The sequence below is a fragment of the Mesoplodon bidens genome (assembly GCF_964165515.1).
Source record: "Mesoplodon bidens genome assembly, chromosome: 8".
Lineage (NCBI taxonomy): Eukaryota > Metazoa > Chordata > Mammalia > Artiodactyla > Ziphiidae > Mesoplodon > Mesoplodon bidens.
The window spans coordinates 27,397,843-27,416,448 of record NC_138165.1 but is presented as its reverse complement, the minus strand read 5'-3'; the positions used below and the strand labels follow the sequence as shown (position 1 = coordinate 27,416,448).

General features: G+C 37.4%; 1 protein-coding gene and 1 long non-coding RNA gene across 3 annotated transcripts in view; both read left to right on the top strand.

Moving 5' to 3' along the window:
* The first annotated feature begins 5,355 nt into the window (after positions 1-5,355).
* On the top strand, positions 5,356-6,362 carry LOC308621357. The gene is made up of 3 exons (XR_014016447.1): positions 5,356-5,531; positions 5,804-5,912; positions 6,132-6,362. It is a non-coding gene; the product is annotated as an uncharacterized lncRNA (long non-coding RNA).
* A 463-nt stretch (positions 6,363-6,825) lies between these two features.
* DYNC1I2 (dynein cytoplasmic 1 intermediate chain 2) overlaps positions 6,826-18,606 on the top strand; it is a gene marked incomplete at its 5' end in the record, with an annotated part of 52,321 nt that continues 40,540 nt past the window's right edge. For both annotated transcript variants that reach the window (XM_081241782.1, XM_081241781.1), the window contains 2 exons: positions 6,826-6,972; positions 9,326-9,443. In XM_081241782.1, coding sequence (XP_081097908.1) covers positions 6,826-6,972; positions 9,326-9,443 — 265 coding nt within the window. The remainder of the gene's footprint in view (positions 6,973-9,325; positions 9,444-18,606) is intronic.

The following is an 18,606-nucleotide window of genomic DNA, read 5'->3' as shown; positions in this document are numbered from 1 at the left end:
GATTTTGGTATCAGGGTGATGGTGGCTTCATAGAATGAGTGAGTGTGCCTTCCTCTGTGGTATTTTTGGAAGAGTAGTTTCAGAAGGATAGGTGTTAACTCTTCTCTAAATATTTGAGAGAATTCTCCTGTGAAGCCGTCTGGTCCTGGACTTTTGTTTGTTGGAAGTTTTTTTTTTTTTTTTTTTTTTTTTTTTTGCGGCCTCTCACTGTTGTGGCCTCTCCCGTTGCGGAGCACAGGCTCCGGACGCGCAGGCTCAGCGGCCATGGCTCACGGGCCCAACCCCTCCGCAGCATGTGGGATCCTCCCAGACCGGGGCTCGAGCCCACGTCCCCTGCATTGGCAGGTGGACTTTCAACCACTGTGCCACCAGGGAAGCCCTTTTGGAAGTATTTTAATCACAGTTTCCATTTCAGTACTTGTGGTTGGTCTGTTCATATTTTCTATTTCTTTCTGGTTCAGTCTTGGGAGATTGTACCTTTCTGAGAATTTGTCCATTTTTTCCAGGTTGTCCATTTTATTGGCATATAGCTGCTTGTAGTAGTCTCTTGTGATTCTTTGCATTTCTGTGGTGTCCATTGTAACTTCTCCTTTTTCATTTCTAATTTTATTGATGTGAGCCCTCTCCCTCTTTTTCTTGATGAGTCTGGCTAAAGGTTTAAAAGTTAAAAAAAAAATGGCAATACTCCCCAGAGCGATATACAGATTCAATACAATCCCTATCAAAACCCCAATGTCCTTTTTTTGTGGGAATAAAAATATCCATCCTAAAATTCATATGGAATTTCAAGGGACTCCAAACAGCCAAAACAATCTCAAAAAAGAACAAAGTGGGAGGTCTCACACTTCCTGATTTCAAAACATACTACAAAGCCACAGGAACACTTCCATGACTCCAAAAGTTTCCTTTTGCCTCCTTGGCAGTTAGTTACTCTCTCCATCCCAGCCTAGGCAACCCCTGATTTGCTTTTTGTCATTGTCTAGAATTCTGCCTTGTTTAGAATTTCATAGAAATGTGATCAGTACATAGTCATTTATGTCTGACTTCTTTTACTTAGCATGATGTTTTCAAGATTCACTCATGCTGTTGTGTATATGAGTAGTTCATTCCTCTCTGTTGCTGAGTAGTATTCCACAGTATGAATATATTACAGTTTTATCCATTCACCAGTTGGTGGATATTTGGGTTATTTTCAGGATTGATTTTTTTATTGTCTTGTTTTGTTTTTTACAGTTATATTCAGCTGTGTCAAGTTCTGGATTTCTTTTCATTTATCCTGTTTGCAACTAATTGGAATTCTTGAATCTGTGGAATGGTGATTTTCACCAGTTGTGGAAAATTGTCTTTACATCTGAAATTGCCTCTGCGCTACTCTCTCTCCCCTTCCTTTCTAGAACTTCATGACATGCTTATTAGACCTACTTCTCCTATCCGCCATGATTCTAAATCTTTCTAACATACTATCTTTTTTTCTCTCCATATTGCATTCTGGATGGTTTCTTTAGTACTATCTTCCAATACACAAATTTTCTCTTCTTGACCTGTTCGTAATATTTCTAGGACCCTGGGAAAGAGTACAAATGGAAGGCAACATATTATATAAATATATTTAAAAGTTAGCAATCAAGCTAATAAAGTATGAAATAAAATAGATTCCATCCTCTGATCTTGACAAAGACCAAGTCTGAATTTAAAATTCTTGGATACCTAGAGCTCTGCCCTATAATATAGTGGCATAGGGAGAGCTAACTCCAAACTGGTAACCCCAAACCCCTGTCTTCTCTCCTCAGCTCCATTCCACACTGCAAGGGACATCAAATGTACACATTTAGACACCCAATTTACAAATCCTAATTCCACCCATAGTCCCATGAGAGCCATTTCCTGCCCCGCCCCCTGAGGGCACAGTCTGCTCTCAGGGGGAGAGACCTAAGGAAGAGGTCTGCATGAGGAATTGGAAGCAGGCTTGGGGCCATCTGAACTGGGAATTTCAGGGCCCCTGGTGGCAGAAGTATGATCCAGAAGGGGGCATATAGAGTCTGTGTGACTTACCATATCCTTAGCCATGCAGATTTTTTGTGGCTGGATGAAGGCCTGCACATTCTCCTAAGTATAGTGTCCAGTGCTGTGTAAGGGCAATACTGCTCTCTTTAGCTATGTTTAACTCATCTATTGAGTTTTTAATTTCAGTTATTACATTATTGATTTCTAGAAGTTCCAGTTGGTTCTTTTAACAATCTTCTGTTTTACTCATATTTTAAGTTCCTTCTTTAATTTTTTTAAACATGTTAACCTTACTTATTTTATATTCTGTGTCTGATAATTCCAATATCTGAAGTCCTTGTGGGTCTTATTCTGCTATCTGTTGTTTTAGTTGGTTGGCTCTTGCTTTTGGTGCCTTCTTTCTTCATGTGTTTTGTGATTTTTGAGCTCAAATTTCTTAAAATTTGTCTGTGTAGAATTCTCCAAAGCCTGGAATAAGGATGGATTTCTATAAAAAAGATTCATGTTTGCTTCTCCTAGGCACCTGAGTTCATGACAAGTCTGGGACAACTGTAAACAAAATTTTCCATCTGTGTTTTTACAAACCATCCAAGTAATGGCATTTCAGGCTGAAAATCCACATGAAGGCCCATTTGTGATTGTACATTCTCAGAGAATTGCCTCTTTATCCCACCCCCCTCAGTGGCAAACTTGTCGGGCAGTCCTTCAGGAGTAGGAGTGGATTTCTTATATCAAGGATGTGTTTGGAGGTTTCTTTTTAAAATCCCAGTCTAGAGTAGGCCTTGGGCTTTGTCTTTTGTGACCTGACTCCTACAGGGCTGTGAAAATTCACAAGGTTAGGTAAATGCCCTCAAGGTTCCTACCTTCTTTTATCCTAAGTATTCTTTACTGTCTTGCCAGCTTCTTGAAGCAAGAAGGAAGGTGTTTTATCCTCATTTTTAGTTGTTTTCAGTGGGAAGGTCGGCTGGGGTACTAATCTGCTTTATTGCTGGGGTACTAATCTGCTTTATTACACAATGTTAATATTTCTTTAATCTATTTTGCTTAATCCCTACTGCTAATGCATTGGCTCATACACATGTAATTTCTGGTTCCATCCAAAAGCCTTCCAACTTATTCCCTGCTTCTAGTATCTACTCTGCCTGTTCTCTCCATATCCCATCCTTCCAACCAAGAAGGATCAATAAGGGTCTCAGGAAGAAACAGTTCACTCAAATAGTTCAAATGAAGGTCTTTTAATGAAAGGATCAGTTGCAGAGCGGCTAGCAGAGGTAAGGGAGCAAATAAGAGTTGATGAAACACTTAGAGACAGAGGAGAAGATAAAGAGACAATGAGAGAAGATAAAGTTTCCAGAGCCAGTGAAAGGCAGAGCCATAGAGGAGGGGCCACCTGTCAGGAGTTGTAGTCATGGAGGGATGAAGCTACTGCTAGAGATATAACATCAGAGGAGAGAAGGAGTGGGGAAGAGGTGCCAATTTCACTTTCCATCTGTCTTCTGATAACCTTACCTAAGCCTCACTTTCATTAAACCCAACCTCAAAGAAGATGAGGTCAACCCGCAGAGGCGTGAGCTTGGCAGAGAAGGGCAGGAAATGAGTCCAAGGGCCAAATAGAAAATATCATCACACCAGCCTTTCCTCAGACACTTCAAAAGGTCAGTTGTCTAATATGCTAAACTTATCATACCATTCTCCTAGTTAAAATCTATCAGTGGATTCACATCATCTTCAGGACTAAATCTAAACTGGAATATGTGACTTCACCCCTGCCTATGGCTTCATTTCCCCAGTTTTTGTCTTAGCCTACAGCCATTCTGAATTATTTCCAGATTCTCCAGTAGTCCCTGATCTCATACCTCCTCTGTACATTGGCCATATTCTTTCCTCTTCCTAAGGCAACGTTATGCATCTACTTTGCTTGGCAAACTTCTACTTAACCTTCCAGAATCAAAGACTCAGCTCTGGAATAACCTCCTCCTGAAAATTTTATTTTTCAGAGTTTTTCCATCACTTTCTTACTTAATCCCATCCTAATACTTAGTTGAACTGAGTGTCCCGACTGTCCTTCCCCCTTGAGAACAGAGATATGCATTTTAGCTCTTACCGTTCCTGGTACACAGTAGGTAATCAATAACAATTCTTCAAATTAATAAATGAAAACTAAATATTAGGAAAAAAGAAGGAAAACAAAAAGGGAGTATAGTTATAAACCTCTTTGAAATTTTAGGTTATGGGGGAAAGTCTTGGAATTGAAGGATTTCCTTTCTCAAATTTATTTCTGAGATACTTATCTTGTATATAGGCAGAGCAAGACAAGGAAAAGACTAGACACAGGCCCAAGGACTTAGATTTTGAATCCTAGGATTACTCCTAGACTTGGGCAATGTCCTTCTAGAATATAAGAAAGACATTGCTTTGGTGTCAGCTTTAATTCTTGCTAAATAATGCTTTAAATTCTTTAAATAAAAATTTAAAAAATGTGTATCAATCCACACATTTCTGGTAAATTCATATTCTAATAACTTTTGCTTTCTTTGTATATTAAAAAAATCTAAAACTGTGGAAACCTTCTTGCTTGGCTTAGATTCCAATAGTATAGAATGCTTTCTTTTAAAAAATTCTTTGAGATAAAACCCAAATGCTACCTACCACACTGCAACAAAACACTGAGGAATTATTTGCTATGCTGATTAACATATTCTTATTGATTCATTGATTGCAACAGTTATCATTTTATTTGCAGGCTCAAATAAATATTCCATGTGTACATGGAATATTTAAAGAAACTTAAAGAAATTTGGGAGGAAATACAGGAATCAGAGGTTTTCTTGCTAATTTTCATAACTGTAACACCCCAACGAAACCAGTTTACAACCACGAACACTAGTGAAAACTGAGTAAAGATTTACAAATCTCTTTCTAATTAAAGACAATTTCTCACATTTTTTGACAGATGAGGTTACACTACATTTTCAAAATTTAGATTTTGTATTCTAGATTTTGCTTAAACCTCTATAAGGCGTTTTTTTTCTAATACTGGTATAAATATCCTAGAAAGTGTTCACCAAATGTTCAGTGTAATACATAGGTTCACCACTTGAAAATAACACTTCTTAAACATTCGGCCAATGTTGAGTCAAAGATCTTAAGATATAACACATACAACATTGTGAGCAATGACCAGCGGACAAGACTACATTAAGGAGAACTGCTGGAAGCTTCTCTTTGGAATCTTGAAGGAAGGCCTCAAAGTGGGAAATCGAAAGACTAGGGAACACTACATGTCCCAGCAAACTTTGCGACTACCGTTGACCACAACTCCCAGAGTGCATTGCTCGCCGTACGCAGGTTTTTCTTGTAGCTGGGGCTTGTAGTTCTCCATGGTCGAGTCAATCCTTAAGGCGAGGGGGGTGTTTGCCTACCCAGCCCCAGGCTATTAGGTTTAGTCTTACAGGTTTTGGAAAAGCGGAAACACTTCGGGACCCTGGGCGGATTCTTTGTCTCATCTCTCGGCTTCTGCTTTACAGGTAAGTCACAGAGGGGCTACAGTTCCCCGCAGCAGGGCCCCTCCCTTTCTTTCTGGGAGCGACCTCGTTGTGGTGAAGCCATTTGTCCCTCAGCTCTCGCCGTAGCAGCCGCCGCCCATCCCTCTTTGTGTGCTTGTGGAAAGCTGCGGAGCTAGTGGCCGCGACTGTTGCCTTCGGGGGCAAAGGAGAGGGACATTACTGGGAAGTTGCTGGCAGGCGGACTCTTCCCCAACCCACCACCTGACAGGTGGGTTGACTGTCCTTCCCTCTAGGCCCTTCTGTCTGCTGTGTCTCACGTCGGGACTCTAAGGGCGGCTTGGCAGTTCCTGCTGACAGCGCCGCCCGGGCCGGGCTCCGGGAAGGAGAGGCGGCGAGAGCCAGGTGCGGTGACTCAGGGAGGCCAGGGGAGACGAGTCCACTCCCTTCCCTTCTGGACCCTCGGGAGGTGCCCCGAGGAGCCTCGTGGCTAGTTCGAGGCCTCCTCCCCCGGACCTATCCTGCACCGCTCCCTCTTGGCCGTGACCCCAGGGGAGAAGTGACTCCTTTTCGCCTTACTCCATTTTATAAATAAATAAAAGTCGCTATTACTTGCGTTGACAGCGTTTTCCTTTACTTGGTGTGTGTTGGAAAATACCCGAACACGGAGGATGTAGCACAGAATTCCTGAGACTTTCTCTTCCTTGGAGTTTTAAGAAAGTGAACGCGTCAGTCATGGAGGCTCCGGCCTTTAGGAGGTTGAGCGAACCTGTCAGCTGTATGTAGTTATCCGGTCAGACTTTGTTGCTGGGCTTTGACTAAAAACGTACTTACTTTAAGTATATTTAATAGTTATTGATGGTAATATTTGTGTTTTGCTTCTTCTTAATATTACTATTACATGGTAGTTTTAGAATTTATAGAAATTTTCTGTGTGACCGCCTGTTTTATCAAATTTCTAGGAATGAATGCAAAACTCTGATAGCAGATTTGATCTGTATTATATAGCTTAGCTTTTAATGCCAACCCGTGTCCTCTGTTGTAAGAGCCAGAGATATTGTGTTGAATTTGAGCATGTGAACATTAAAGAGCTTACTGGTGCTAGTTACTATGCTCAATTCTGGGTATTTATTTTTTATATACATTTGTTCATATTGATAATTTTTTTCAGGTCTTAGTAATACATGTGCTTCCGTTATTTTTAAAGTAGAGTTTATATGTTCTCTTTAGATAGCATTGAACTACATGGCCTCTCGTGACAGTTCTCTTCTTGAAAGACTAATTTTTTTTAAAGAGTGCTGCTTTTACCAATGTAATAATGATTGTAAATGATTATATGCTTCTTAAGGTCGCAAACATGTCTGACAAAAGTGAATTAAAGGCAGAGTTGGAACGTAAGAAGCAGCGGTTGGCTCAAATAAGAGAGGAAAAGAAGAGGAAAGAAGAAGAAAGGAAAAAAAAAGAAGTATGTTTGATTTTTTTAAAGATAATATAAAATAATTGGATTTTAAGTACTCATACCTTTATGTAATACTTTCAGAATAGTTAAAATTCCAGCAGTTGTGACTGCAAATATAGCACTTTAGGTGAAAAGTTCAATATACATATTTAGTCTTCTAGGGATATGTTTATTATATAAAGTAAGGGGCATCTGCCTTGTAATAGCTCATAAAACATGGCATATACATCATAACTTAGTTTGGACTTTGAACTTATCTGAATATTTTACTCGTCGGACCTCTAGTTGTTGGAATAAATAATGGCAAAGAGAAATATAGAATAGATTATTAATTGATTAGGGGATTATTTAACTGATCGTATTTCCTTTCTCATGATTTAGTCATTGAAATATCTTTACCAAGTAGTGGGTTTGATACTATCGTAGTGGGTTTGGACTAGGTACTTACATCTTCTGATTCTTGGCATCACCATTTCATCATGTATGGCAAATATACATTGACCCTGAGCTGGAGATATTTTACTTTCTCCTGTATTGAAATGTACATTTATCTCTATGGAAACTGTTTAGGCAGATTTGTATACTTTTATCATAGATGTTTTAAATGGTCAGTGTTAAGATAGTTTGTTCTCAGTATGACAGTACCAAGTTTTTCTGTGTGATAGCCTAAACAATAGCCAAGACTTCTAGGAATCTCTGAGGGAAAAAGAAAAACCGAAGGTACAATTTATGTGCAGCATTGCTATGATACTGTAAAGGCCTGTACTTGAAGAATTTTCTAGTTTATTCTGAACCTTTTTGTGATCCATTATTATAAGAGGGTTGGACCTTTAAGTTCTCTATTTGATTAAAAGCCAACTGATAGAAGCATGAGTCAGACTGGCAGAGCCATTCCAAACTAGTATGTAGCCTTAAACCCTTCAGGGCTGAGGGCAAATTTGGTTTTTGTTTTCTAAAGATGGCCATAGGTGGCCCTAAGGGATATCTATTACATGCTTTATATCTGATTTAAAGGTTATCAAACATTACCAGAGACATTACCATTATAATACTATTAAACAGTGAGTCTACTAATATATTGTTATATACAGGTAAAGTGCCTACCTGTTAATATAGTCTGTTTGGCTATTTTGATGAAATTTTCTGATGACTTCTTTAAGTTAAAATGGTATCAGAATATTATGACTAACAGAATTTACTGCAGACGATTGTATGAGTAATAGTTGTCTAGCTGAAATAGACTTTTGAGGTGTATATATAAAACTTTTTCCTTGAAGGCTTAAATTTCACTTAAGATGTTTTGGATGATCTGAAAGTATTGAGGCTTATCTAGTTTAACTGGAAGATTTTGCTAAAACTATAAATGGCTGAAATAAACGTTGGCAAAAATTTCAGTAACAAAAAACGTTTTGTGCTATGCAAGAGTAAATTTTAATTTTACCAAACCAAACCGTGTGTTTATCGTCATAAAAATAAGACCTGTAGTTTATAAAATAGAAACAAAACCTGTCTCCAGATGAATTTTTGACAAACATCCTTTACATAAAGTTGAATAAATACACTGAAGACTTCATAAAGAAGTTTGAGGTACTTGTACTTTTTCAACGAATCAGATTGTTCATTTACTTAAAATTCATTATCTCTTAAATGATTCGGTCTTTTTTTTTTTTTTCTTCATAGTGTTGTGGTATTTATGTATTTGTGAGATTTCCACAATTCCTGACCATGGATAGCAATTTCATATTGTAAATAAATAGAAATTGACTGTACTTTTTGAATTTATCTGTTCAGAAAATTTTTGTGAGAACTCCTTGATTACATATAAAAATGGATCAATTTAGGGCTTCCCTGGTGGTGCAGTGGTTAAGAATCTGCCTGCCAATGCAGGGGACACGGGTTCGAGCCCTGGTCTGGGAAGATCCCACATGCCGCGGAGCAACTAAGCCCCTGCGCCACAACTACTGAGCCTGCGCTCTAGAGCCTGCGAGCCACAACTACTGAGCCCACATGCCACAACTACTGAAGCTGGCATGCCTAGAGCCCGTACTCTGCAACAAGACAAGCCACTGCAATGAGAAGCCCACGCACTGCAACAAAGACCCAGTGCAGCCAAAAATAAATAAATAAAATAAATTAAAAAAAATTTTTTTAAGGATCAGTTTAATACATATCATTTGGAGGTTCTTACTAAAACTCTATTGAGAATGATTTTCATTTAATGACTATAATGTGTATTCAAAACTAAGTCCACCTCCAGAAGTATACAGTATTAGCATGTTATTTTTAAAATATATATTTTTTGGAAACAGAAATGTTTCATACCATATGTAAACTTAAATTTTTAACTTAAAAAATTTAGACTGATCAGAAGAAGGAAGCAGCTGCTCCTGTGCAAGAAGAATCAGATCTTGAAAAAAAAAGAAGAGAAGCTGAAGCATTGCTTCAAAGCATGGGGCTAACTCCAGAATCCCCCATTGGTAAGGATAAGAATATATCCATTTATAAGAGATAGGCATATATCTTATTCAGCCCAGACATACGTGAGATGAGTTGATTTAATGTATTTTGTATATTTTTCTTATTTGTGCCTCTTAAAAATCATTAGTCTTATAATTCATTTGTAATTGACTTTTTTCAGATGTGCTAATATATGGTTATTTGGTTTGTTCAGAAGAGCTGCAAGACTATATTTATTAACATAAACCAATTGACTTTTCTTGTTAAATAGTAATTTATTTCAACAAACATTTGTTGAACAAGTTATCTGTGCCATACTATATTAAGCCCCAAAATGACTGTGATTACTGATCTTAACTCTATAATCCTTTCTATAGGTTGAAGAGAGGTATAGTGAACGAAAGTTCTGAAAGTATATCAATATTCAAAGGTATAGGAGTGGAAGGAGAAGCTTATAGCCTTCTGCTCTCAATGCTAATAAGGGAAATAATATTTGTAGCTTATTTTGGCAGCAGTTTCACTTATTCTTGTTCTTTTTCTGGGCTGTTCACTTTAAAGCAATACTAGACCAAAAAGCTGAAATAATAGAGGTATTGAGGACAATCTGGTTACATATAAGAAAGCATTAAATGCTTACTTAAAATAATTCTGAGCTGGGTGCTGTTACATAGTATTTTAGTTTGACATGGCCTTTGTCATTTAAGGACCTAAAATTTCAGGGTTAGTTTGTGGGCTAATCCCATCTAGTCCAGGGGACAAATACCAGAAGTAGTATCTGCTGTATGCCTATTGTGAACTGCAATATAACTGTCTTAGAGCTACAATTTCTAGAAGGTTTCAAGATGAAAAAGCTGGTTACTTTCATGGTTGGCTTCATTGTTATTTCTTTCAGCTTATTTGCCTTTTCCTTATTGGTAAAATTTGAAGACTGAAGTACTTTAATTTTTATGTCTTTATTTAATAAGCTTCCGTGGCATATTGCAATTTTAAAAGTAAATGAATTAGAACACTTTTATCTTGTTAAAAAAATACGCTAGTAACTAAACCAAGTTGCTTGTTAGCTATATAGTCCTTTTTTTAAAAAATAAATTTATTTTATTTATTTTATTTTTGGCTGCGTTGGGTCTTCGTTGCTGCGCGTGGGCTTTTCTCTGGTTGTGGCAAGCGGGGACTACTCTTCGTTGCGGTGCACGGGCTTCTCACTGCGGTGGCTTCTCTTGTTGCAGAGCACGGGCTCTAGGCGCGCGGGCTTCAGTAGTTGTGGCACGTGGGCTCAGTAGTTGGGGCTCACAGGCTCTAGAGTACAGGCTCAGTAGTTGTGGCACATGGGCTTAGTTGCTCCATGGCATGTGGGATCTTACTGGGCCAGGGCTCAAACCCGTGTCCCCTGCATTGGCAGGCAGATTCTTAACCACTGTGCCACCAGGGAAGCCCAGCTATATAGTCTTTAAGTGATGATTTTTTTCTGAGCCTTTAGCTTTGTTTTTTTCCTGTAGGATTTGTTTTTTTCCCTTTCTATTCTTTTTAGGACTTCAGTTTCACTAAATTCACTTGCTCAGATTTCTCAGTTTGTGGCCCACCTCCATCACCTGTTCTTGAAAGACTGTTCTTTAGCTGTGTGTGTGTGTGTATGTGTGTGTGTGGTGTGTGTGTGGTGTAAGTGTGTGTTTTGCCCTCATTTCCCATCTCCAATTCCATTGTCCTTTCCAGTCTTGCATTAAGTACCCATTCTTGGATTTTTAACATACAGGGTCCTTTTGATCTGTCCAACATGTGTTGACATTTTTTAAGATTTCATATATCTAAGTGTGTATGTTTTATATACATAAATGGCATTGTACTATTTGTCTCACTCTGTTTTTTCCTTTTTTCAAGCAGCATTGTATTTGAGATTTACCCACGTTGTTACATATAGATCTAGTTATTCACTTCTGACTAACAATATTCTGTTATATACTATATTTTACTTATCTGTTCCCCAGTGATAGGCACTTAGATTGCTTCTGTCTCTTTGCTTTGCTATCCCAAGCAACACTGCAAAGAATATATTCTTTTCCCTTGAAAGGACTGTGGAAGAGTTTCTCTGGAATGTATGCTGAGGAATTGACTTGCTATGTTATTGTGTGTAGGCTGACTTACATTTATTAGGTTCTACATACCACTCTCAAGAACGACTGTAAGTTTATGCTCCTGCTACCAGTGTATGAGAAAGTAACTGTTTCACTATATCGACATAACTTGGTATTATCCAACTTTTTAGTTTTTGTCTACTTGATGAGTGTAAAGTAGTATGTCAAAATGTCATAATATACATTTTTCTGTTTACAGTGAGATTGGCCATTTCTTCATATATCTATTTACCATTCAGATTTTCCCTTCTACGAATTGCATGTTTATATCCTTTGCCCATTTACTATTAGGGTTCTTTACCTTGTTGTAGGAGTTCCTTGTATACTTAAGGAAGGACTTCTTTGTCTGTTTTAGTCTTTTAAAAAATACCTTCTCCTAGTCTATCATCTACTGACTGTTCATAGTAATTTTTTTTGTTAATTTTTGTTAGAGTATAGTTGATTTAAAATGTTGTGTTAGTTTCTGCTGTACAGCAAAGTGAATCAGTTATACATATATATATATATCCACTCTTTTATAGATTCTTTTCCCATATAGGTCATTACAGAGTATTGAGAAGAGTTCCCTGTGCTATAGAGTAGGCCCATATTAGTTATATATTTTATATACAGTAGTGTGTATGTGTCAATCCCAATCTCCCAATTTATCCCTCCCCTTTTCTCCCCCCTGCCCCCCGTCCCCAGTAACCATAAGTTTGTTTTCTACATCTGTGACTCTATTTCTGTTTTGTAAATAAGTTCATCTGTACCATTTTTTTTAGATTCTACATATAAGCAATATCATATGATATTTGTCTTTGACTTCATTCAGTATGACAATCTCTAGGTCCATCCATGTTGCTGCAAATGACATTATTTTGTTCTTTTTTATGGCTAAGTAATATTCCGTTGTATGTATGTACCACATCTTCTTTATCCATTCCTCTGTCAATGGACATTTAGGTTGCTTCCATCATAGATTCTTCTATTGAACAGAATCCTTCATTTTGATATGTTCACATCCTTTATTTTGATAATGGTCAGATCTACCACTTATAACTTTTTTTTTTGTTTTTTGTTTTTGTTTTCTTTGAAAAGAAATCCTTTCCTACTTTGAGGATACAAATATATTCTCCTACATTTTCTTTATTATTTTAGCCTTCACCTTTAGATATCTGTTATATTTTTGGATATAATATGAGGTAGGGATCCAGCCTAATTTTTCTCCATATAGTTACCTAATTTTCTCAGTACCATTTGTTAAATAGTCCATCTTTCCCGCACTGATAATCTGATGCCAACTTTGTCATTCAGTCAGTTCTCATATATTCATGGGCATTTCTGGGCTCTGTATGTTCACTGTTGACCCATTTGTCTGATTCTATAATATTAACACACAGTTTTAATTACTGTGGCTTTATATTAGTATATTCTAATTTCTTTTATAGAAAATGGCCCCTTCTTTTTTCATCTTTTTCAAAATAGCCATAGCTTCACAAAATTTTTCTTCCCCTCAAAAAAAATTAGTTTCTTAAGTTTCCCCTGAAAACCTTCCTGCACTATATGTTGCATTTAGTTGTATGTTTTTAGTCTTTCTAAATCTAGAAGATCCTCCACACACATACTCCTTTTTGCCCCATGTCATCGACTGGTTGAGGAGAGTGGGCCAATTGGTCTCTAGAGTGTCTCACCTCTTGGGTTTTTCTGAGGGTTTTCTCACATTTAAGCTTTTGTTCCTCTATCCTTTGTATTTCCTCTAAACTGGAAATTAGATTTTAAAAACTTGATTAGCTTCAGGTTGAACATCTTTGGCAAGAAGATCTCATAGGTGATTCTGTGTACTTCATATTGTATCACATCAGTAGCACATATGTCTGGGTTGTTATCAGTGATGTAAAGATTGATTGCGGGGTTACAATTGTGACAGCCAGGCTTCTCCATTGTAGTTACTTTTTTTCCCTTTGGACTAGCAAGTAATATCTGGAGGTGATACTTTGGTACCATGGAAATATTCATTTCTCTGTCAACTTTTTGCCAAGTAGTTTTAATACTTACTGATGAATCTTTTCTAAATCAGTTATTAGGAGTTGCAAAATTATTTTTATAATTCCATCATTCCTTCTACATTTATTGACTGAAATTCTTCTGTAAAGGGGAGGTTTCCCTCAGTAACTAGGGCTATTTGGTTACCCTGAATGCATTTCCTGTTAGAAAAGCAAAAAACATACTTAATTTTTTTCACTTTAGTTACTAATAGTCATATCCAGGTGTGGCAGATGAATTTTTCCATGTATTTAAATAATAGATTATATAATATTTTATTTAGGGTTTTTGTGTATATGCTCATAAATGAAATTTGCCTATAATTTTCTTGTGCTGTTCATGTTCAGTGGCCACCATGGTTATGGTTTTAAAATAAATTGGATAGCTTTCTCTTTTGCTATTTTGTAGAAAAGTTGTAAAAGATAGCTATCACCTGTTCCTTAAACACTTGGTGGAATTCAACTGTAAAACTGCCTCAGATTATACTTTTTTTTCCCCAGAGGATAGTGGAGAGCAGGAGTTACCATTTCAAGTTTTTCTAATGGTTATAGAAAAACTTGTTTTTCTAAGTTTTCTATTTTTGTATCGGTTTGATATTTTTTTTAAACAATAATAAACGTTTATTATCTCTCACTGTTTCTGCCAGTCAGGAATTTGGCAGTAGCTTAGTTCAGTGGTTCTGGCTCAGGGTCTCTCATGGGGTTGAAGTCAAGATGTCAGTCAGAGCTGTAGTTGTCTGAAGGCTTGATTGGGGCTTGAGGATTTGCTCTACCGGTCATGTGATTTGCTCAGTCACATGGCCAGCAGGTTGGTGTTGGTTGGTAGTGGGAGGCCTGAATTCCTATCCACATGGGCCATTCCATAGAACTAACTGCTTGAGTATCCTTGCAGCATGTCAGCTGGCTTCTCCCAATGTGAGCAATCCAAAGACAAAGAGAGCCGGAAGGAAGCTATCCTTTTATCCTTACCCTTGGAAGTCAGAGGACATTGCTTCTGCCACATTCTGTCTATGGGAAGAGAGTCACTAAGTCCAGCCCACATTCACAAAGAATTTTGACATCCTTTAAAATCACCAAAATATGTATGACAAACTCATAGGTCTCCTAATATTTTGAGATAATCATATGCTTTTTTTCCCTTTTGATGTATTAATATGATAATTTATATTGGTAGGTTTTCAAAGCATGCTTACATTCTGGAATAAACCCATTTTAGTTATGAGAATATTTTTCTTATATATTGCTAATATTTTATTTAGGAGTTCTTCATCTATACTCATAGGAGAGTCAGACCTATAGTTTTTTTCCTTTTACTGTATTTTGTCTGGTTTTATTATAATGGTTATAGTAGCCTCATGAAATGAGTTGTGCAGTTTTCCACCTTCTGTTTTCTCACAGATGTCTAAAGATCTTTCCAGTATTTATTTAAAATTAGGCCTGGAGAATACAGGATACAGATGAAAGCAGTGGCTATCAAACTTTCTTGACAGTAACAATAAAAATACATTTTATATCATGACCCAGGATGGATACTTGTTTTTCTTTTCACTACAAATGTATTTATTAAATATTTTGAAATTGTAGAAGTAAGTATAAAAACACCACTAAAATATTCAAGAGGATTTATTAAAAGCATCAGTCTGGTTTTACCTAAAATGGACTTTTTCCCTTTTTAAAAAAAATTCTGCTGAAAAGAATTCATTTTTTTAAAAAAGAGACAGCTAATAAAACCTCTCTTAGCTTCTCTTTGCTGGTAGATTCTTATTTATTTGATCATTTGATTGTTTTTTGTCAGAGATCCTTGCGAGCAGGGACAGTATATTACATTTTTATCCCTGGTGTCCAGCACAGGCTAGACACTTAAATGTTTGTTCAATTATTATTAGGTCATGTGTCTTTCCACCTGGTAAGACCAAATAAAAGCCATCTGCTTTAAAAGCAATAACAACACAATCTTGTTTAAATTTCAGGAAAATGCATAGTGGAAATTGAAATTTGAATATTTCACAAAAGAAGTATGGCTTGATTTTTTTTTTAACAAAATTTAAGTGGCCAGTCTTCAGAAAGTTAATTTTAGGCACAACTTTCAAGACATGTTTTATCAAATGTGGAGTTAGTAAACACTGATGGTCAAAAAATAAATAAATAAAGTGAATCTCTTTTTGTATGTGTAACTGCTGTTTTAACCATCTTGTAAAGAGATGAAAACAGGTTCTGTCAATTACTCTGTAGCCTGAGTCTGTATCAGTAGGGCACAGTACATCGATTAGTGTGATAATCAATTTTTTTATTAGGAATAAACAAAAGAAGTTCAGTAGTCAAAATAAGTATTGCTTCATTTATTTCCCTCCCTTGTAACTTCTGAATATTTTAAATCTGATTTTTCCAGTTTTATTGAGAAATAATTGACATACATCACCGTGTAAGTTTAAGGTGTACAGCATGATGGTTTAATTTATATATATAGTGAAATGATTACTACAGTAGGTTTGGTTAACATCCATCATCTCATAGATACAATAAAAAGAAAAGAAAAATAATTTCTCCTTGTGATGAGAACTCTTAGGATCTGCTCTCTTAAAGTTTCCTATATATCATACAACAGTGTTAACTCTAGTCATCATATTGTACATCACATCCCTAGCACTTATTTCTCTAACTAGTAAGTCTGACTTTTAGATAGAATGATTTCCATGTTATCAAGTCATTTTTTCAAGTTTAGCCTAATTTTAAGAACAGTTCCTTATAGTATTTTAATGCTATAAAATTTTATTTTTATTAATTTCTTTTAAAAAATTTATCTGATGCTCTGAATTACATTGAAGAGAATTGAATTTTATTTATTTTTTTATACGGAAGGTTCTTATTAGTTATCGATTTTATACATATTAGTGTATATATGTCAATCCCAATCTCCCAATTCATCACACCACTACCACCTGCCCCCCTCGCCACTTTCCCCCCTGGTGTCCATACGTTTGTTCTCTACATCTGTGTCAGAGAATTAAGGTTTGTCTTTCAGGACAAAAAGAGTAAGTATGAAAACTTAAACAGATATTTATTTATTTTTTATTTTATTTTATTTTTTTTGACTTTTTTTTTATTAGTTTCTGCTTTATAACAAAGTGAATCAGTCATACATATACATCTGTTCCCATATCCCTTCCCTCTTGCGTCTCGCTCCCTCCCACCCTCCCTATCCCACCCCTCCAGGCGGTCACAAAGCACCGAGCTGATCTCTCTGTGCTATGTGGCTGTTTCCCACTAGCTATCTACCTTACGTTTGGTAGTGTATATATGTCCATGCCTCTCTCTCGCTTTGTCACAGCTTACCCTTCCCCCTCCCCATATCCTCAAGTCCATTCTCAAGTAGGTCTGTGTCTTTATTCCTGTTTTACCCCAGGTTCTTCATGACACTTTTTTTTTTCTTAAATTCCATATATATGTGTTAGCATACGGTATTTGTCTTTCTCTTTCTGACTTACTTCACTCTGTATGACAGACTCTAGGTCTACCCACCTCATTACAAATAGCTCAATTTCATTTCTTTTTATGGCTGAGTAATATTCCATTGTATATATGTGCCACATCTTCTTTATCCATTCATCCGATGATGGACACTTAGGTTGTTTCCATCTCCGGGCTATTGTGAATAGAGCTGCAATGAACATTTTGGTACATGTCTCTTTTTGAATTATGGTTTTCTCAGGGTGTATGCCCAGTAGTGGGATTGCTGGGTCATATGGTAGTTCTATTTGTAGTTTTTTTTTTTTTTTTTTTTTTTTTTTTTTTTTTTTTTGCGGTAGGCGGGCCCCTCACTGTTGTGGCCTCTCCCCTTGCAGAGCACAGGCTCCGGACACGCAGGCTCAGCAGCCATGGCTCACGGGCCCAGCCGCTCTGCGGCATGTGGGATCTTCCCAGACCGGGGCACGAACCCGTGTCCCCTGCATCGGCAGGCGGACTCTCAACCACTGCGCCACCAGGGAAGCCCCCTATTTGTAGTTTTTTAAGGAACCTCCATACTGTTCTCCATAGTGGCTGTACCAATTCACATTCCCACCAGCAGTGCAAGAGTGTTCCCTTTTCTCCACACCCTCTCCAGCATTTATTGTTTCTAGATTTCTTGATGATGGCCTTTCTGACTGGTGTGAGATGATATCTCATTGTAGTTTGGATTTGCATTTCTCTAATGATTAATGATGTTGAGCATTCTTTCATGTGTTTGTTGGCAGTCTGTATATCTTCTTTGGAGAAATGTCTATTTAGGTCTTCTGCCCATTTTTGGATTGGGTTGTTTGTTTTTTTGCTATTGAGCTGCATGAGCTGCTTATAAATTTTGGAGATTAATCCTTTGTCAGTTGCTTCATTTGCAAATATTTTCTCCCATTCTGAGGGTTGTCTTTTGGTCTTGTTTATGGTTTCCTTTGCTGTGCAAAACTTTGAAGTTTCATTAGGTCCCATTTGTTTATTTTTGTTAAACAGATATTTAAATGTTAATATTCCAGCCTAGGAGCACTTGTATCCACAAGAGGGCACTACTGTGTAACTCAGACTGTGTTTGAGTGCTGAGTATCATAGATAGATGAGTTACAGGAGGCCTCACAACTTTTATCTCAGAAGCTCTCTCTTCCCATTTGTGCTCTGCCAATACTCCCACTCCCTACATTTACTTTCTTTGGCTGTCCACCTTTTCTAGGTTCTTCTTCCTGGCAAGAGCCCCTTCTTGCTAGAGATTTTTTTCTACTTAAAAAGTAATTGAGGGCTTCCCTGGTGGCGCAGTGGTTGAGAGTCCGCCTGCCGATGCAGGGGACATGGGTTCGTGCCCCGGTCCGGGAAGATCCCACATGCCATGGAGTGACTGGGCCCGTGAGCCATGGCCGCTGAGCCTGTGTGTCCGGAGCCTGTGCTCCGCAATGGGAGAGGCCACAACAGTGAGAGGCCCACGTACCGCAAAAAAAAAAACAAAAAAGTAATTGAGCTGTGCACCATCCTTGTTCATCTCTGAGACTTCGGTATAGTTCTGAGTGGTTGAC